The sequence below is a fragment of the Corvus hawaiiensis genome, chromosome 3, assembly GCF_020740725.1.
Source record: "Corvus hawaiiensis isolate bCorHaw1 chromosome 3, bCorHaw1.pri.cur, whole genome shotgun sequence".
Taxonomy (NCBI): domain Eukaryota; kingdom Metazoa; phylum Chordata; class Aves; order Passeriformes; family Corvidae; genus Corvus; species Corvus hawaiiensis.
The window spans coordinates 67,972,489-67,993,767 of record NC_063215.1 but is presented as its reverse complement, the minus strand read 5'-3'; the positions used below and the strand labels follow the sequence as shown (position 1 = coordinate 67,993,767).

General features: G+C 41.4%; 1 protein-coding gene across 2 annotated transcripts in view; it reads left to right on the top strand.

Moving 5' to 3' along the window:
- Positions 1–3,632: 3,632 nt before the first annotated feature.
- The window catches only part of SHPRH (SNF2 histone linker PHD RING helicase), a 50,990-nt gene continuing 33,343 nt past the window's right edge, over positions 3,633–21,279 (top strand). The window contains exons 1-9 of one of the 2 annotated variants that reach the window (XM_048297635.1): positions 3,633–3,731; positions 6,110–6,779; positions 7,171–7,300; positions 13,993–14,211; positions 14,533–14,611; positions 15,395–15,545; positions 16,847–16,952; positions 17,462–17,718; positions 19,090–19,785. In XM_048297635.1, the coding sequence (XP_048153592.1) occupies positions 6,141–6,779; positions 7,171–7,300; positions 13,993–14,211; positions 14,533–14,611; positions 15,395–15,545; positions 16,847–16,952; positions 17,462–17,718; positions 19,090–19,785 (2,277 nt within the window). In that variant the 5' untranslated portion in view covers positions 3,633–3,731; positions 6,110–6,140. Of the gene's footprint in view, positions 3,732–3,941; positions 4,425–6,109; positions 6,780–7,170; positions 7,301–13,992; positions 14,212–14,532; positions 14,612–15,394; positions 15,546–16,846; positions 16,953–17,461; positions 17,719–19,089; positions 19,786–21,279 lie in introns of those variants that run through there. The other variant, XM_048297636.1, reaches the window with a different exon arrangement.

Below are 21,279 nucleotides of genomic sequence, written 5' to 3'. Positions count from 1 at the left end.
ATGACAGAGGCTGAGAATACAATCACCTTACAGGCAAATCAACAGGCTTGCTCCCCTTTCTTCCGCAAAGCAGGGACACCTCTTTGGTAAGATTTGTGCTTCTGACTGTGTTGGAGTATACTCAAGAATTTTAGACGAGTGCTCCTGACACACCAAAGATCTCCATTATTTGGCTCTATGCTGGATTCAGGACCAATGATCTCTCTCTCTTCACCCCTCTTTTTTCCTTCCTCTCTCTACTTCTTTCCCACCCTCCTCTTCTCATATGACATTGCAAGGTTTACCAATACAGCCTTTTGCTAACCACGTGCCTTCATCTTTGCATTAACAAATGTGAATTTTTCTTCAAAGAAAATCGTTACTTGTTAAAGGACCTCTAGTGTTGTGTCACTACACCTTTACCCAGAAGTCCTAAGGGGTACCGAGTCTTGACCCAATAAGTGGGCAGGGAGAGCTTCTCAGCTTTAAGCCAGGGGGGGTTTGAGCAGTGCCAAGACAATGGCTACCTGGGAAAGGCCAGAGCTTGACTGTTAAACTGTTTGGAGTTACCTCCTCCTTCCCTCGGCAGGAGGACTCTGACAAGGTTGTTTATCCTGAGAACTAAGAAAGATATTTCTTGCCAAATGAGGGTGAGAAAAAAAGAGAGGCTCAGATAGGTATTGTCATGACCCTCTTGGGGCCATTGTGCTTTCCCCTTCTTCTGAAAGCAGAAGTGTTCCTTTCTTGCTTACTAGTTTTCATGACATACAGATGAGAAAATAAAGTTCTGTTTCACAAATGCTTTATATTATAACTCTTTAAAGACCATCATCCCTACCAAAGAAAACAAAAATCTCAACCCAGGAGAGGAAATTTTTAATAGAAGACATGGACAATATAGAAATAGAAAAGCTAACTAAAGGACAGGGACTCATTAAGAGATTCATGGCCCTGTGAACAGCCCTGTAAATGAGCCTGTGACCAGAGACATGAACTATTGTCTGCTATTTCTGTAAGCGTTCTGGAAGTATATGATTTTCTTTCCTGTTTCCCATTGCTGGTGGAGTCCACCAAGTGGAGGAGGGTGAGCAGCAGTCACTTGTGGGACTTTCTCACAGCATCAGGGCATCAACAGCAGGTGCAGGACACTTGCATGAGGAGTCACATCTTTGAGGTCCCATGTGGGGGGACTCTACGCTGCCCCAGACTTGGCAGCATGCCCCCGTCACCTCAGTAACTGTGATGGAAGTTGTCCTCTGGCTGCCCTGACTCCTGCCATCAAGAAAGCCGGTTCAGAATGGGAAAACTTGATATTCATATCTTGCAACATAAACCTGGATGTCCTTTCTCTGAAGGAGCTGCCTACCCAGGTATATGGATGCATACCAGTAGTAGGAAGTGAAACAAGGTAGCTTCACAAATTCCTAGTAAAGCACATCACTTCAGCTGCTCACTATCTTACAGATTGAATCAATAGCCATCCTGGCCTGTATCAGCAACAGAGCAGCCAGCAGGAACAGGGAGGTGATTCCCTCCCTCTACTTGCCACTGGTGAGGCCACACCTTGAGCTCCGTGTTCAGTTCTGGGCCCCTCACTTCAAGAGGGAATTTGAGGTGCTGGAGCATGTCCAGAGAAGGCCAACAGAGATGGGGAAGGGTCTGGAGCACAAATCTTATGAGGAGGAGCTGAGGGAGCTGGGGGTGCTGAGACTGGAGAAAAAGGGGCTCAGGGAGGATCTTACTGCTGTCTGCAACTCCCTGAAAGAAGACTGTAGCCATATGGGGATCGGCCTCTTCTCCCAGGCAACCAACAACAGGATGAGAGGACATAGCCTCAAGCTGCGCCAGGGGAGGTTCAGGTTGGACATTAGGAGGAATTTCTTCACAAAAAGGGTGATTAAACACCAGAATGGACTGCTCACAGGAAGGTGGTGGAGTCACTGTCCCTGGAGGTGTTTAAAGGGAAGACTGGATGTGGCACTTAGTGTCATGATCTAATTGACAAGGTGATCAGTTAGAGGCTGGACTTGATCTCAGAGGTCTTTTTCAACCTAAATGATTCTATGTGATTGTGTCTACCCTTCCATCTCTGTTCAGCAGAAATTTCCTGTTGTAACATGGGACCAAGAGATGCTTTTTAAGCTAATTTTAATTTAGGAATGTGAAATTAAACACTGCAAATTAAAACAGCCAAATCACCACGGCATAAGGACCAACACTCCAATGGTACTGCATAGCATGGTTTTGAGCAGTTCTTTTGAGCCCACAGGGGCTTTATCCTTTCAGAAGGGCTGAAAATGGTAGAAAATCAACCCGGGCAAGTAAGGAATTAATCTGTAAAAACTAATACTAAAAAATGGTTGAAAGAATTGTTATAAAAGAGAACCCCGCCTTCTTGCTGTAAAGGGTTTTCTATTTGTGTATTTACAGCTGTCTCCAAGTGTCAATCTGTGCATTTCACAGAATCACTTAGGCTGGAAAAGACCTCAGGTCATCGAGTACAACCTCGGACCGAACACCACCTTGTCACCTATACCATGGCACTAAGTGCCATGTCCAGTCATTTTCTGAGCACCTCCAGACACAGGTGACTCCACCACCTCCCCGGGCAGCCCATTCCAATGTTAAATTACTCTTTCTGTGAAAAAATTACGCCCAATGTCCAACCTAAACCTCCCTTGGCACAGCTTGAGGTTATGTCCTCTCATGCTGTCGCTGGTTCCTGCGAGGTCTGGCTACACCCTCCTTTCAGGGAGCTGTAGAGCGATAAGGTCCCCCCGTGACTCTTTTTCTCCAGGCTAAACAACCCCGACTCCCTCAGCCACTCCTCGTAGGACTTGTGCTTCAGACCCTTCAGCAACTTCACCAGCTTCTTTCCGTGGTTTTTACTGAAATGATATTTGTTGTTTAAAATTAATTGGCCTGATTTTGCCTTTTCACAGTGCTAACAGCCCGGAAACTCGCTCTTTTAATCGCTTTTGTCAGATGCCTGAACAGTCCTCTCTCTTCTGCCAAGTGTTTCAGGCACAAAATCACAGAGTGGGTGAGGCTGGAAGGGACCACAGGGGGTCATCTGGTCCAACCTCCCTGCTCAGGCGGGATCATCCTGGAGCACGTGGCACAGGATTGCGACCAGACGGTCCTGGAGCATCTCCAGTGAGGGAGACTCCACGGCCCCTCCGGACAATGGGTTCCAGTGCACAGCCACCCGCCCAGTGAAGCACTTCCCCACGCTGAGGTGGAACTTCCCGTGCATCCCCGGACCGCACCAGGTTCCCACGCCCCCCGCCCCAGCGCCCACCTCTCGGCGCCACCCTGCCCGCGCGCCGCGCGGCCACGCCCACCGACATGACGTCACAGCGCAGCGCTCGCCCCGCCCCCAGCCCCGCCCCGCTGCGGGCACGGCCGCTTTCCCCGCCCCCTCGCTGGGGGCGCACCCAACTGCGCCTGCGCTGTCCCCGCCCCTCGTGTCTCTTTGTTCCGCTGACGTAAGGAGAGGGGCGGGGCAAATGCCGCGGCTCCCGGAGCCCATTGGCTGCCGCTTGGGCCAGCGCGGATGCGCGCGGCCCTCGTGCCCGCCCCCCCACCCCCCTTCCCCTCAGCCCGGGGGCTCCGTCCGGCGCTGCCAGGGGCGGCGCGGTCTCGCGCCCCCCCCCCCCCCCCGCTCCCCCCCCCCCGCCGCCGGCGCGCGGGGGGGCCCCGCCTGAGCCGGGAGGAGCCGCGGCCGCCGGGGCAGCAGCGTCACCGCTCCGGTACGTCCGCGGCTCCGCGCCCCCCTCCCCTCGCCGGGGCCGCCCCTCGCTCTCCGCTACGGCCGTGAGCGGCCGCTCCGCCTGCGCCGCTCGCCCTGCGCGTCGGGGCGGCCGTGCCGCGGGCGGCGGCGGCGGGGCCTGGCGGCCCGGGGCCTGTGCGAGTGGCCGCAGGAATGCCGCGGGCCGATTGCACGGTGACCGGGGGTCACCGCAGCCGCGCAGACCCCGCCGGTGGCAGGTGTCGCGGTGGTACAGTGCCGACTGCCGAGGGTATCGCATCGCCCTGCTGGACTCGCCTTCCCGAGCTTCTAGTCACTTTCCTGCGAGACAATGAGAGCTGTCCGCGTCCCTGCGGCGGAGCGCGGTGCGGGAGGCCCCGGCCCCGGGGGCGGCGAGCGCTCGGTGCGGCGGTGAAGCCGCGGAGCTGCCTGTGCGGACAGCTCCGGCCGCTTCATCTGCCCCGTGTGCGGCTGCCACTTCGCCTTGTAGGCACGGGCGTCTGCTGGTCGCGGGAGCTGTAAGCAGACCCCAGTCACACAGAGCTGTTCCCTCCCGTTTGTCTCGGAGAGTGCGATGCCCAAGCTGGTGTGCACGTGTAGGCCGGGATGCCGCGGGGACCCTTCTGCCTCTCGGTTAAATGCAGTGTTTGCTCGCCGTCGGGATTTGCTTCGAGTGCTGTCAGCATCGCTCCGTGTGCGTGAGCATTATTTTGGAAAACTCGCCCTTCCTTCCCTTAATTCTGTTGTGTAATTATGAGAGAGTTGCTCTCTATAACTGCGTGAAAGGAGGCTGTAGCCAGGTGGGGGTCGGCCTCTTTTCTCGGACAGCTGTGACAGGATGAGAAGAAACGGCCTTAAATTGCGCCAGGGAATGTTTAGGTTAAACCTTTGGAAGAATTTCTTCACAGAAAGGGTGATTAGGTATTGGAACGGGCTGCCCAGGGAGGTGGTAGAGTCACTGTCCCTGGCAGTGTTTAAGGTGAGATGGGATGTGGCGCTGAGTGCCATGATCTAGTAGTTGACAAGGTGGTATTCAGTCACTGGTTGGACTCAATGATCGCAGAGGACTTTTCCGACCTAATTGATTTTGTGATTCTGTGTTTGAAATTCAAACACAGCAAGATTTGTGTATTCCAGGATATTTCCTTCGGCTTTCATGAATTATCAGTTAGTGTTTGTTATGGTTTGTGTCTGGTTTTTTTTTCCCCAAGACCCCTCTAAAATTATTCAGTAATAGGAATTCTGTTTGTTCCAGCATAAGCCGCTTTAACATTAGGGTATGGCATACTAGGTTCAGAAGTAGCTTGGAATGAGCTTCCTCTCATCTTCCTACCTTCCTTTAGAAGTTGTATGCACAAGCTGAGTTGACACCAATATCTATACTGACAAAATGTAAAATGAGGTCATAGATCTGTTGCTGTGTTCAAACTCCTTGTAAAAAATCTTTTATTGAAAAAAAGTTACTACTTGTTTGAGTATTTCATTAAGAGCGTGTGGTTTTGACTATGTAGTTATTAGTTTCCCAGATTGGTCTAATATTCTATAATTTGCTTCTTCATATATACCGTTTAGCAGGTGTACTTTATTTTCTGGTATTTTATCCACAGAATTAGTTTTGTGCCCAGGTTCAGTTAAGGAGTTGGATGTCCATCTTGACTTAGGTTTGCAGTTAGTCGGAATCAGTACGACTTTGCATTTAGTTTTGTGATTGGTTCCCCTCAAATGTACAATAGATAACTAAGGGCTCTTCTGCAAGCAGTTTGTATATCCAGGGCCCAGGATGCACAGTTTCCTGGGAAAATTATTCAATATTAGTAGGAAGGTCACTGGGGGCTTTGAAGGACAGAACTTCATAGCCTGGGCTCTAAACCATATCTTATGTAGTGGCAGCTTCAGACTAGCCCTGTGTCAAGTTTGCTTTAAGTTTCAGTTCTATGTAGGCTTTGAAAGGAAAAAGGAATTTTATGTGTGTTTACCCCACACCCATCCCCAAATCTCCTGTACTTCCTTCACTTTTGTTTTCCGTTTGTTTTGGGTTTTTTTGCTGTCTCCCTCCACCCCCAACTGTGAAGGATTCCACTGTTTCTTGGTTTATATCTGTCCCACAAGATTCTGAGTAACATCTCTGAAATGAAGCACTCTTGTTGATCTTTGTCTGTAGCTGTCTGGCAAAATTAGAAAATCTCATACAAGACTGTGCTTCATGTCCAGCTTTGTGTGATGGTGCAGGAACAGGAGAGGCCCTCTAAAGCTAATACTTCTGAACAGTTTGACTGCATAGTACTTATGTTTGTGTTCCAGAATTTTGCAGAGTGAAATTCTAGTGTGGGCATTTGATTTTGCAGTGCCTGTTGTTGACTGATTTACTTCACCTTGCAGATACTGAAAATACCATTGAGAAAACGGCAAAATGAGTAGTCGTCGAAAACGTGCACCTCCATCCAAAGTGGATGAGGAGAAGAAGAAAAAGCTCTGCTGGAATATGCATGAAGACCGGAGAAATGAGATGGTGACATCAGATGATGAACTAACGAATGAGGACCATATTCCAGTTCCAAGCACTTCTGCATCTTTCATTGTTATAAACGATGATAGCATTGATGAAGATCTTGTACAGAAAGAAGGCAGTGGCTCAAAATCTGTGAAGTTTTTGGCAGTTAATGATGAAGAAGACTCTTATTCCGTCTTGACTCCTGTGTCTGTACAGCTAAATATTATAGTCTTGCCATACCATGCAGATAGGTCCTGGGAGGCTTTGTTGGGAGAATTTGCTCTTCATCTGCCTTCTGAGCAAATTCTAGCTGATGAATTCCGTGACAGGAGCTTTACTTTAATGAGAGGAGACTCTGATGATGAGCTGCAGGTCTGTGTTCATGAAAGAAGTGAAGAAGAGTACAGTAATGAAACAAAAGAATACCTGGGCACTTACGAACAACGTATTTTGGTGAGAGCAACTTTAAGTGGTGAAATATTGGAAGGCTTGAGATGGTTGCAAAAGAAAAAGATAATTGGACTTTATCAAAGAGCTGGAGAGGCTCAGGCTTTAAAGGTATGCATTCATTATACTTGTTTTGCATTTTGAAAGTTTTTTTGTTTGTTTGTTTGAAATACAAGATAAAAACATCTGAACAACAAGGTTTGGCAGCTACTATATATTTATAATGAAATGAAAATGTATAGTTTCTAAATGCTTTTGTAATGTTTTCGGTGTGTTTCTTCCTAGAAATGTTTTCTTTTTCACCATTAGCAATGTATTACCTGAAGGAATCACAGAAGCTTTTAGCTGTAATTCCTCTACATGTTTGTTTTAGTAGATTTATTATATCTGTCTGTACCTGCTAATGTTCAAACCACTGTTGTTATTTTCATGCTCTTCCGTTTATAATTTTCTTGTCAATTTAACAGTTAATTAAATTGTTAGCTGTATAACCTTTTCACAGGTTGGGATTTACCTTCTTGAAGCTGGGCTAAGTAAACCTGAGTTTCTCAGTGACGGAGGTGGAAGACCCAAAAAAGCTAATCAGATGATTCAAAAACTCATGGAAAAGTTCTACAGTTTTTTAATTCCAGGTAATGCCATAAAGTTGATTGTTGATGAACAGGAACATTTTTTGTTGTTAGAGCTTGTCTTGTGTAGTAGTTGAAAATGTAAGGGAAAATAGTAGTTCCTGCCATACAGAGCAACTCTTATTTTCCAGGCAATGTTGTTAGGTAATTCACTCAATACTATTATCTGACCATTAATCATTTGCTAATTTGTTTATGCTGAAATTAGAGATGATAGTTCTTCTCTACAGATAAGGTACTGAAGCACAGAAATGTTTTGTGTCCTTACTTTTTTGGGAGTAAATGCAGTTTTCACCAGTTCATGTGTGTTTTTTGAACAGATCTACAGTATCTTGTCCGAATTATACAGGATCAGTTTAAAAGAACCAGGAATTAAATTTGGAAAATTTGTTCCCAGGTTGGTGCCTGTCACACAACTGCAGTGATAGCTTTCGGTTTGGTTTATACTGTAAAGAAGTTACAATGTAAAATACTACAGAATGCAGCTCTATGACAGTTTTGAGAATATACCACTGCAGATTGACAAACATGGGCCTTGCTATCATTTTAGAATTAAAGATATGTTTGCCAGATTACACTTAGTAGTATTACAGATTTATAGAGTGATAAACAATGACTTTATGTTGTGATGTCTTAGGAAACTTGAGGACAAAAAAACCCCCAACCAAGCAACCTAACCAACCTTTGTTTCGTTCCTGAGTATAGAATTGATTCAAAATGTTGGCTGAAGACTGATTCAGTGACTGTAGTATAGTGAGTGTGTGTTCTTGCAACAGAAGCCTAGCACCCCCCCCAAATATAACTTCAGTTAATTAGAAAAGGCAGAGTTGTATAAAAAATCAGGCAACTTTGCTGAAGAGAAGCTAAAAGGAAGAGCTAACAGAATAAAATCTGAACATCCTTACCTGCTGCGAAGAACAGATGTGCAACTGTAAGGAAAGATTTGAGGCATACCAAGGGATGGGCCAGGATAACTCAGTAAGTGGGGAAGATACTGCACGTAAGAAATCATCCTTCCAAAAACTGAAGTCTGACTGACACAGATATGTCAGTTTAGGTTTGAAAGCACAATAAAGCAGATTCAAGAAGAGGTCTGAAGAATAAATAGTTTAAGGTCTAGAAATGAATAGTAATGGTTTTAAATCCATTAGGAGAAATACATTATCATAAATGTATTAGAAGCAGAATAGTTGCCAGAGAATTTGTAGACTTGAGATGTCTAAGGCATATGATAGAGTGCTGAAATGAAAGTAATGCTATAGCAGAAAGCACAGTTTTCTTCTCTGCATATCTTCTCATTGTGGAAAAGTTGGGGGAAGGAGTTTGTGAAGAAAATGACTGGTGACTTATTTTGGGATCCAGAGTAATTTTCTGCTGAAACCTGGGGCATTTGTCTTCAGTACACTAAAGGGATGTTTATTTGTTCTACCTGGTTCAGTGTAGCTTACAGGTGTAGAGGCACTTTTTGAAAGGGAAGACATGCCCCTCAAAGTTACTGGAGCAAGAATGTAGACCTGAGCAGTTGGGTTGTCATGCCTTAGCTTTTCAGAAGCCATGCAACCAGCTCAGGTTCATAAAGGGGCTACATTGCCAGCTGGTAAAGATTCTGACCATTTTTCAGCATGTGCATTTTTATGTGCTGTAAAATAATAATAGAGTCTTGATTTCATGCCAGTGAATTACATGTAAATGACAAAGTAAAATAGCTGACGTGGAGAACAGAAATAAATGATTGCTAATCACCAATCAAGTCCTACAAAGACATGTGCAGCTTAATTTATTACTAATGCTTTGAGAAAAAGAATGAATGATTGGTGAAATGGTATCAACATGTTTAAATGTATTATTCAACATAACAGATGAAGAACAGCTAAAAGCTTGCAAGCAGACTAGGCAGTGGAGTTTCAGTAGAAGTTCAATAGCTGAATATAAAACAGCGCAGAAGAAAAAAATTTTATCTTCTTTGCTAACTGTTGCAAGTAGGGCTGTAGTTCAGTAGGTAGGTGTATAGCTCAGTAAATGCATCAACTTTAATGTTCAGTGTTAGTGAAACCAAATGAAAGGTAAAGAATTATCCTGAAAGTGTTAGAGAACAAAACATGGTCACTAAACCACTGTGTAAGTCCATAGTGTGCATTATGTTCTGCTTTGAATTCAGAAAAAGCATGTCACAGAAGTAAAAAATACTTGTGAGGGAAAACCCCAGGTGACTATGCACTGTGAAACTAGTTTCATTTCTTAACAGTTTCTGAGCACCTACTTACTGATGTTGCACAAAATAATACAGCCTTCATTCTGTGCTGATGAATGCATTCCTCTTAAACGTTTCTAACAACTTAGTCTCTGTTTAAATTCCACCTGTTTTTAAACAGAATTAGTCGAGCTTTTTGTAAAATTACACCTAAGTATGTATTTTAACACTTGTCAATATCTAAAGTGAAATCTATCCAATAACATTCCAAAATGAAGCTTCTTGTTCCCCCCCACTGATGAGCAAATTCTAATGCTGATGGAGTTGTGTACAAGCGTTTACACAAATAAAGTATATGACCTCTCTATTGCTACATTTAATTTTTATATATTTGTTTTCCTCACTGTACTCTGTTAATTCTGTTAATATTCTTCTAGATGGTTTTGAGACTTTGTGGCCAGAAGTTCGTCTATTTTATGGCAAGAATAGCATAGATGCATTAAGTAATCTGAAAAAAAAAGTGATAAAATATTTAATATTGAATCATTGAATCATTTTGGTTTTAACCCAGCACTGCCAAGTCACTCAGCCATGTCCCTAAGTGCCACGTTTACATATCTTTTAAATATTTCTGGTGATGGTGACTCAACCATTTCCCTGGGCAGCCTGTTCTTATGCTTGACAACCCTTTATGGGAAGAAATTTTTCCCTGTTACCCAATCTAACCTTCCCTTGGTGCGACTTGAGGTTATTTCTTCGTGTTCAGTTACTTGGGAGAAGAGACCGACCCCCACCTCACTACAACCTCCTTTCAGGTAGCTGTAGAGAGTCTAAGGTCCCCCCCCCCCCAACCCCCCATCTACTTTTTCTCCAGGCTAAATGACCCCAGCTCCCCCAGCTGCTCCTCATAGCAGTTGTCTTCCAGATACATTACCAGCTTCGTTGCTCTGCTCTGGACATGCTCCAGCGCTTCCATGTCTTTCTTGTAGTGAGGGACCCAAAATTGAATACAGTAACCTCACAACGTGCTTGTAGTACTCCTGAACTGCCAGGCCTTTCTTCCAAAGATCATAAACTCTCTCTTTTCCCTGAGTTTCAGCCAAAGCTCCCTGTTCAGCCAGATGTTCTCTGCCATCTTTTCTTTTGGCACATGGGGCTAGCCTGCTCCTGTACCTTTAAGATTTCATTCTTGAGGAATGTCCAGCCCCTTTGCCCTTCAGGACTGCCTTCCATGGGACTCTGTCAGACAGACTCCTAAATGGCCAAAGTCTGTGCTCTGGAAGTCCAAGGTAGCAGTTCTGCTGGCACCCCACCTTACTTCTCCAAGAATCAAAAACATACCATTTCGTGATTGCCATACTCAAGACAGCCTCCAGCCAACACATCACCTGCCAGCCCTTCTTTCTTTGCAGACATAGACAATGCATCCAGCAGGACACCTTCCCTACTGGCTCGATAATGGTGCACATTATGGAGAAGCTGCGTGAATTTCAAAAACTGCTTGCAGAGTTAACCCCCTTTTTGAGAAAATTGTTTGTAGACATTTATTTTGTTTGTTTTAATAAGTTGCTGGTTTTATAATAGCTTGTATCTTCTGTATAGTATTACATGCCGCTTCTTGTAGCTTCAGTGAACACATGGGCATAAATTGCTTACAGATACAGCAAAATGTTTTCTTAGTATGAAAAAACCCATAGTCTTTATAATTAAAATTAAAAAAAAAAAAGATTAAAAAGTCTGTTGAATTGTCTGTTCCAGTGAATGGTAAATGGCTCAGATTTTGTTTTCCCATAATGTCATGGAGCAAGGTAGCTGGCAATGGTATGTATTGTATACCATTTGCCTTCAGTTTTCTTAAGAAGAATACATTCTTTGTACAATGATGTTTTTGGTATTTGCATTATTTACTACCACATGTGATGCAACGAGTATTCATCTAGGCTTTTTTCATTAATGTAGATAGTGTTATACAGCAATCTGGAGAAGGAAAGATCCTACTGTAGATGCAATAGCAGAACTGTAGTTCAGTCATTGAAGGAATTAAATCAGTACTTGAAAAGCATCAAAGAAACTGAATTTTTAGATAATACAATACCATCTGTTTCTCAAATGTAAAAAAGATTAAGATGAGACCTCTGTAATTGAATTACATTTTTAAATGGTTGAAAGCATAATTAAATATTCACTGTTTAATAAATAACTGAAAGAGGGGTAAACTTCCCTAGCATCCTTTTCAAAATCCCTGTGGTACATAGAACCATTTAATCATGAAAAAGAAATCTCTGAAAGAATGAACGAAACAAGACAGGTATGTACAAAAAAATCCAATTATATTAAAAAAAAATTTGCTTTAAATTATATTTTGGTCTTTGTTCCCCTCTAAAATTCTGGATAGACCGAGTTCATATAGAAGCCAATTTATTATGCTTAAAAATGTGAGATTGGAAGACTGTTATTTTAGCAAATATGATGATAGGTGTCATTATATATCAAATTCATTGATCAAAGTTATACTTTGCAAATACTCTAATTTTCTGTTCTTTTCCTAAAGTGAGGGATGTGTGTTACAGGCTCCCTTTGAATGGCTTCTTTAATATATAAAGCGGAGTGCTTTGCTTGGTGCTTTTCATTTGGCTGGCTCATTAATAACTCTGATTGCCTTCTTCACATTACAAGTCATATGTAAAGTTTTCATGAATATATAGAAATTTAATGTCTTTCCATATTCTTGTTTCTCTTGTGAAGCACTGAAAGTGTTCCTTTTGATTTAAAAGCATTTGGGGGGGGGGGGGGGGGGCACTGATGGCTGCCATATATAGGCATATAATTTCCTGCTTTTGTTTTGGAAATCATTCTTTACCTTAGCCACCCATTCGAGTGAAAGAAAGCTTTTGCTTTTCATGAAAGAGAGTCCCAATAGCAGCTCCTGAACCTTATCCTAAGATTAAGCTTTCTGGTTTTTGCCAGGTATATCTCTTCTTGTTAGCCTGAGGTATCAGAATTAAAATTTAAGTGTGCCAGCCATTAGCTGTTTAATTAGAATGTCAAATATACTTTAACATGCTGAAAATGATGGCCTTGACTTGCTTCCAATTTTTTTTTTTTTAAATCAAAATTCTGCAGGGTGAATTTATTTCCAGTGCTAGCTAGGGTTAGAATTGGTCTGTATTTTTTTGATACTGATGTTTTAATTTTAGGCCTAAAACACTGTCAAAACTTGTCCTCCAAGTCTTTCATTCTCTCATATCTGTTTTCTAGAATGCCAATACTTGAATTTTTCATGAATTTTTGTTCTATGTTGTTTAAGTTCTGTGTCTGCCCATATATCCAAATTATGTGAAAAATACATAAGCACAAGGCCTTCTTTCCTACAGTGTAGAAAAGACAGATAGGCCTTCTGTCCTGAAGGGTGCACACTTCTCTTGAGGAGTGTTTTTAATTTTGAAAGTATGCCTTGTCTGAATTTTTGCAGTGATGCAAGTGGTGAGAATTGCATGTTGTCCTGCTGCTACAATTTTCTTATCCAGATGAAAAAAATTAAAGTTAACTTGAAAGGTCTCTGAAGAGACTCTCCTGTATTGTTTTTTTAAATGTGTAATTTTTTAAAGAAAGGCTTTATTGCATGAAAAATGTGCAAATCCTTGGCAACCCACTATATTTTTTTCCTTTCTATAAGGTCATTGACCTGTATTAATACTTAAATCAGAAACATGAGATACTTGAGATTCTGTACTGATTGGAAATTTTTAGTGGAAGGTCTTTATTAAATAAATAAGATCTGGTCATTCTATACCTACATTCTAAAGAACGAGCTTTCCTGATTATGTATACATCTGTGATCACCACAGCATGTTAACTTTTAGGTGTCCTGGTTCCAGCTGGGATAGAGTTAATTTTCTTCTTAGTAGCTGATCCCGTGCCATGTGTTTGGGTTCAGTGTGACAATAATGTTTGTAACACAATGAGGTGCTACTCCTTGCTGAGTGGTGCTTACCCCAAGTCAAGGACTTTTCAGTCCTTGATCTGCTGGTGAGCAGGTGCACAAGAAGGAAGGGAGCATGGCCAGGATAGCCAAAGGGATATTTCTCAGTTTATAAACTGAGGAATAACAATATCCTCAGTTTATAAACTGGTGGGTGTTGGCTGGAAGCCATCAGCTGACACTTGGGAATGGGCTGCGAATTGATCAGTGAGAGATAAGCAATTGTATGTGCATCACTTGTTTCTTGGGTTTTCCTAATCTCTCTCTTTTTCCTTTTCATTGCTATTACTGTTATTATTACTGTTGTTGTTATTATTACAATGTTTTACTTTATTTCAAGTATTAAACTGCTCATTGTTTGCTACTGCTGCTAGCTGAGTCAGAGGCAGTCATGGCATATGTTTAGATGACATTTTGCTTTGCTTGTTTTCATATGTGCAAACTAAATATGTTGCAGAAAAATTTACTGAAAAGTTGTCCCAAGTTGATTGATAATGCATGTCTTGAATTACTTGTATGTAGATGAGCTGGAGGAAGACGGAGAAGAATCTGACATGGAACTAGAGCGACAAAATATTGAAGAGCTTTATGACTTTGTACGGCACACTCATCAGCAGGATATCCAATTACTGAGAAAGGACGTGCAGCATCCTGCACTAATTCCCATTCTGAGGCCATACCAAAGTGAGGCTGTCAATTGGATGCTTCACAGAGAGAACCACACAAGTACTCCAAGTAGTGGCAAGTATATGGATCTGAAAAACTTGCATAATGAAGGGAAGTGCAATTGTATTGTCAGCAGTAATGTTTCCTTGCTGTTTGATTAGAAGTTCTGTGAATTATTGCATTAATAGTTTCGTAAAAGTCCCTGTTTGGGTAGTATGCTAAATTATAAACTAGGTCTTGCTGAACAGCAGTTGATGTATCATGTTGGTCATGAAGCTCTGTGGAGGTGGACTTCAGCTTTTTGTCTCTTAATGTCACAAAAAGGCTGAATAATTCTAAGGAGTGTGCTGTTAATAGAGAAACCTCATCATAGTAACATGAACGCTTTCTCCATAGAAAACACGCTGCACTTCTTATGGCGGGAGGTGATCACTCTGGATGGAGTGAAAATCTACTATAATCCGTTCACTGGCTGGTACGTTTTTATAGTTGCTCTTGCTGAGGACACCTCAGGGTTGTGCTTTGTGAAAACCATAGAGGTAGCTTTATCCCGTATGGTGTAAGATATTCCATTACTTGTTTTTCAGTTAGCAACTGAAGAATTAGAACAGGGATACCTTTAATTTCAAAAAAAGCACAAACTGGAGTATGTAATGCACAGGTAGATATGTAGATCTCAAGTTGAAGATGTAACTATTAAAGTTTTTTTTAAAACAATGTCAATAGTGGTTTAATATTAACAATTTTTTAACTTAGAGTATTGGAGACTTTGACCTTCTGATCCAATGTTTTTAAAGTCCAAAGGAAGGGGGAAGTATAATGCTTTTTATTAATGCTAGGTATTGCATTACTAGATCTCTTTCTCTTTTCTCATTAATTTGGTTAGAATAGAACCTTTTGATTGCTAGTTTGCTTTTTATTTTTCCCTATATAACTTTCTGATCTTTGTCACATGTGAATATAAGAATATCTCAAAGTTTTCGAGACTAATGCTATGATATGCTAAGGTTAGCAGGGAAAGGCCTATTAGGAGGTGAAAAAATTCTAAAAATTCTGCCATACATATTTGTCTCGGTCAGGTTCATACACCCAAAAAGCTTGCTAGTTTTTGTTAATCTCAGTTTAACTGGTAAAAGATAATGCCTCACCTTACAAACTTTGCCTAGCTGAAGTTATGCTGTGTGTCCCTGAACTCATGCTTCTCTGTCACACCATCCTGTAGTTACTGACTTTCACTGGGAATGTACTTGAATTTTAGTATTATCCGTGAATATCCAACTGCTGGACCCCAGTGGCCTGGAGGTATTTTGGCAGATGAGATGGGTCTTGGAAAAACAGTAGAAGTGTTGGCTCTTATTCTGAATCATACCGGACCAGACATTAAACAAGATGATCTGACATTACCTGAGGTGAGGAAACCAGGGTGAGAGTTACTATGAAGAAAATGCTTTTCAGAATTAATGCAAGTGCACTTCTTTAATTTATTGATTTCTGGTTTATAGAAGTCCATATGTAAAGCTGTTTTACTGTGAAAGTTTTCCTCTTTGTAGGACATGATACTTGGCAGCATAAATGGTGGAATAGTTTGCACAAGAAGCTGTTGATCCTTTGCCATTGTTCAATGGTTTTATCAGGCAACTGCACTGTTAATATAGTTTGCACATGCTTCAGGAGTGTATAAATACATAATTTAATTTACTATGTTGGAGGTCATTCTCCACTTCATTGTACTGATGGATGTCAAACATCCGTTAGACATGTGTTCTGTCCTAAAATAGGGACAGCTTGTGTTCTGAATAAAGATTTCTACTCTCCCTCTATTTCATATAATAAATGAGCTTATTTAGCAACAGTTTTTCGTCTTTTCACTTTCCTCATCATGCATACTGTGAAAACTTGGCACATCCACTAAACCCAAAAATTCTTTCTGAAGGGAAAGAACCATTATTCTTAAGTAAACTCTTATCACTTTGTGAATTCCATCTCTTGGAAATCATGGCAGTCAGTTTCATTGTACATTTATCAGAGTGATCTGCCTGCTTGTAATTTTATCACTTAAAAGGACTCAAATCTTAGAGAGGATAAGATGATTCTTAAATGTATAAGAGGATCAGCACCAAGGAGTGCGAAGAGGGGAGTATAAGCACTAAAGTGCCTGGATGCCGACTGACAACAATAGCTAGAGACCAGAGCTTTTGGAGAGCTGGAGTTAGTGAAACTGTTTCAGTATGTAAGTGGTTGGGACAGACAGCTAATATATTACTTTAATAATTGAGTAAAATTTTGGGAGGCAATCCCTAAAAAGAGAAACATACTTTTTATACAGCTAGCTAGGACTCTTCATCTATATTGCTTACTTCCTTTTGTGTTTCTAGCTATATATTAAATATGTATTTTTCTCTCACCTCAGTAACCTAGATCACTTACAGCTGTAGATTGCTACAACTTAATGCTGAAGCAGTGGAGGACCCAAGAGGCTTTCAGGGCTGCTCTTGGTGTTTCAGTTAGGGTGCTGAACACTGTTTGCCAAGAAACTGAACTGAATGATGTGTCACTGTACATAAAAAATGAGCTATCTGAGCAAATTAGTGGGATCAGAACATACATCTGTATCAGCTCATGCTTATTTTCAAATGTGAAAAGATTAATGAAGGTCAGAGTGATTGTGAAGAGACATGAGCTAATAACTATTTAATGTTGTCTGCATTAGGGTAAGCTTGTGAACTTCTTTGTTCCACCTCAACCTTTAGAGGGAAGTAAAAAGAAAAAACCAAAGGAAATGGAGCCTAAATTAAAGGAAAAAATACAGTATCCCAGTAAGTATTTCCAATGACTTTTAAAATACATTTTGCTTTTAGCATTGTCTTATATTGGCTACTGACTATGAGTTCAAAGCTACTCTTCACTTCTTCAGAATGAAATAAATTCTTTTGCTGAGCACTGCCATGTAGGGTTGCACGCTACAAACAAGTGACTCACAGTTAAAAATAAAGTTACCAACTCAGAACTCTGTGCTACAGAGCTCCATGTAACTAAGAGGTCTTTGTAAAGAGTTTATGCATTTAAATGAAATAAGCTGCCTTTTTTATGCCTCAGTAAGAAAATTGAGTGACTTATTTCTATTGCTATCCAATGTTGTTTCAGAATCACTGCAATATAGCAAACTGTAGAGCTACCTCAAGCAAAAGCTTGTCAAAACTGCTGCCTGTCTGTTTTGCATTTTTTAGATGTGCACTATGTTTAGAGTTCCCTTAGTACGCATTCTGTCAGGTAACTTTCATTTTATCTAAAGCTGTAAGTTGTTTTGTTTTGATTCTTCATACAGGCTTAAGAGTAATGATATTAGCAGCTGTAAAGGAAATGAATGTGAAGAAAGGAGCATCCATTATTGCAATATTTAAGTACATCAGTTCTATATATAGGTACGACACACAGAGAAATAGACGGCTTCTCAAAAGAACTCTAGAAAAGCTAATTGCAGAACAGGTGGTAGAGCAAGTTAAAGGACATGGTCTGGCTGGGTCTTTCAAGCTGGGAAAGAATTACAAGGAACAGAAGAAGCGAGAAAGAACCAAAGAGCAGGTAAAACATGCTGCCATAGTTATTTCAGAAGACTGTTTCAAAGGCTGTTCTTTTTTCTTCAAATTGCGTGCTACCCTCTGCTGTACTGTCTGTGTGCACTAGTTCAGTGACACTGACTTAGTGGTAAAAATGAAGAAAACTGCAGCAATTGCTTTGACATTCATAAATAAAGAAGCAGGAATCATAAGTAGATCAAATTTGGAGCTAAAATATTAACTACATCTATCATAAGTCTTTTAAAATAGTGTCACTGGGAGTTGCGCTGTTCTTCCTGTGAAGCTGGTTTTTAAACACTGGTAAACATTAACCAAATCCTCAAACTGGAAATTTATATAAACCCTTAATATCTATGTATAGATATGTTTATATGTTCATTAAAAAGAAAAAGGTGAGGAGAAAGTTGTTTGTGTTGGAAGGGACTTTAAAAATCATCTAATTCCAAACTCTTTGCCATGGGAACACCTTCCAATAGACCAGGTTACTCAAAGCCCCATTCAGCCTGACTTTGAACACTTCCAGGGTTGAGGCATCCTCAGTGTTTCTGGGCAACCTGTTCCAGTGTCTCACCATGCTTACAGTGAAGAATTTCTTCCTAATATCTCATTGAAACCTACTCTCTTTCATTTAAAAACTATTCCCCTTGTCCTGTCACTACGTACTCTTGTAAATAGACCCTTTGCAGCTTCTTGTAGCCTTCCCTCAGGTACTGGAAGGCCATAATTAGCTCACCCTGAAGCCTTCTCTTCTCCAGGCTGAACAATCCCTACTGTCTTAGCCTTTCCTCACAGGGGAGATGTTCCAGCCCTCTGATCATCTTAATGGCCTTCCTCTGGACTTAATCCAGCAGGTCCACATCCTCCTTATGTTGGGGGTCCCAGAGCTGGATTGCAGTACTCCAGGTGGGGTCTCACAAGAGTAAGTAGATAGGCAGGATCCCCTCCCTGGCCCTGCTGGCAATGCTGCTTTGGATGCAGCCCAGGACATGTTTGGCTTTCTGGGCTGCAGGCGCGCTTTGCTGGGTCATGTCCAGCCTCTCACCCACCAGCACCCCCAAGTCCTTCTCAGCAGGGCTGCTTTCAATCTGTTCATCCTCCAATCCAGTTGCAGCACCTTGCACTTGGTCTTGTTAAACTGCATGAGATTCCCAGGGACCCTCTTCTCAAGTTTGTCCAGGTCCCTCTGGACGGTATCCCATCCTTCAAGTGTGGCAGCTGCACCACTCAACTTGTCATGTGCAAATTTACTGAGGGTGCACTCAATTCCCCTGGTTATGTCATTAATGAAGACATTAAGTAGCACTGGTAGATGTTAAATGTCACTGGACAAGTCTGAACGTAAAGTCTGAAATTCCTGGTTAATTTTACTTTGTAGGGAACAAGGACTTCAGAAAACATTCAGAAGAAGCAATTGATTGATGCTAAAACTCAAACCAAAGAATCAAGAAACAGTGGTGTAACATCTGAAAATGTCTTTAAAACTGCTTCACATGAGAATATTGCCATGGAAGAACATGATTATTGTACAACTAGTAAAAATAACAGGAAATCTGAAGCAGATCATGAGAACTCTGTAGAAGAGAAGAATGTTAAGCCGGAAACTGTGGTCCCAAAGTCTCCTGATTTGCACAGCAGCCTCCTTGTCTCCAAAGATGTGAGCAGTCATCCTGATGTTGATGTTTCTAAAACTACAGCTGATGTCCAGCAGGAAATCCCAAAAGTCCAGTCCTCACATTCCCAAGAACATGCTGGCAATAGCGGACAGCACACCAGTTCTGTATTTCCATTTAATACCTCTGAATATCGTTTTGAATGCATCTGTGGTGAGCTCGGATTGGCTGACTACAAAGCTCGTGTGCAGTGCCTGAAATGTTACCTGTGGCAGCATGCAGAATGTGTAAACTACAAAGAGGAAAACCTGAAGAGCAGGCCCTTCTACTGTCCCCATTGCCTTGTGGCAATGAAGCCAGTTCCCACAGGAGCAACTCTGATCATTTCTCCGAGTTCTATTTGTCACCAGTGGGTAGATGAGATCAACAGGCATGTAAGATCATCATCTCTTCGAGTTCTGGTAAGATTATATAGCTTCATATTCTGGAGAGTTATTTTATCAAGGCTCAGGGCTTCCTGTCTGACATTCTGCATCACTCAAAGTTCAGAGGTCTTTGTCCTCTGTGTCAGAATTCGACATTCCTTGCTGCTAGACCAATGCTTTGGCATTATATGGTGCATCAGTGTCCCAGAAAGACAGTCTGCAGTTAATTTTCTTTTTTTTTTTCGATTTTGGTTGGTCACTGGGAGATAAATCAGTGGACGAGATTGTATAGCAACTGGAAACAAATTTTGAGCAATTGGAACATCACATGATTTCTGAGAGGGACGGCTGTTTGGGAGACTACCAAGGAACTTAAAAAGGCCTATAGGTGTTTTGAGTGTTGTCTCACTGTACACTTGCACTTTAGCAGGTCTCTGACGGTTGCTTCTCATTTCATTCTAGATAAAAAATATTTCAGTAGGTAAACCCTGTAGTTTTGCGTTTCTGGTTCTCAGGCTTTAAAAAAGAAGTCTTGGGTGTCTGTGATTACTGAAAACAATACTGTTACCATTTGGGCAGTCTCTATAACATCTGCCATATTTGTTAGGATGTTACTTATTTGGAGACCATGTATTGTCCTTTTACTTGATTTCTAATAACCCTGTCACTAGAGTAAACCTAATTATACTTGTAGTAAAAATGGCTTTACAGGATTTTTTAAAATAGAGTTATCACTGTATTCAAGAGTCTTTTATTACCAATGCTGTCAAGTTTTGTCCTTCATATTTTTAGCAGTCAAGAACCTTTGTAATGATCAAGAGCTTTGAAAACCATCAATCACTTGTATTTTGAACAAAATAGTAGCAGGTTGATATAACTTTGTATTCAGGGATATATCTAGTACCTTCAGCTATTACACATAGTTGTCCAATGTGTAAATGAATTCTAGGCCTCCAGTGCTATTTGTGTGAGCAGTCTAATTGGATTTAATGCAGGAAATAACAAATGTGTAAAACTCGCATGGTTTTCCTAGGGCCCAGTCCAAGTTAATTACCAGCTTTGATTAATGATGAAAATTACCAGAAATAGATTTACATAGTAACAGTAAAATAGTTTAAATACTGAATGTCAGTACTTTAAACTGTGTGACATCTTCCATTCTACATTTTCTTTTAGCTGTCAACTGTGAGACTTGTTTTCAGTGTTGCTTCAAAATGAAAATTTGATGTTTTATTTTCTGTAAATGTAAAATGAAAGTAGTGGAGATTGTTTCAAAGAATCAGTTTCCCATGTTAACAACTTCTGCATTGCATGTGAACTGTGTTTTTTACTCTTCAACTGCTTACAACCCATGGGAAATTCTAATGGTTTTATGTAATAGATCAAGAAATTAAAATTTATCAGTAAGTCTTGCTTTGTGGCAGATTGTCTTTTCCCGCTGCTGTGAAAACAACCAAAACTTGGCCAAGTTATAAATCTCCAGAAAAACTATTCATAAATACTTGAAGAAATCATTAAGACTTCTACAGC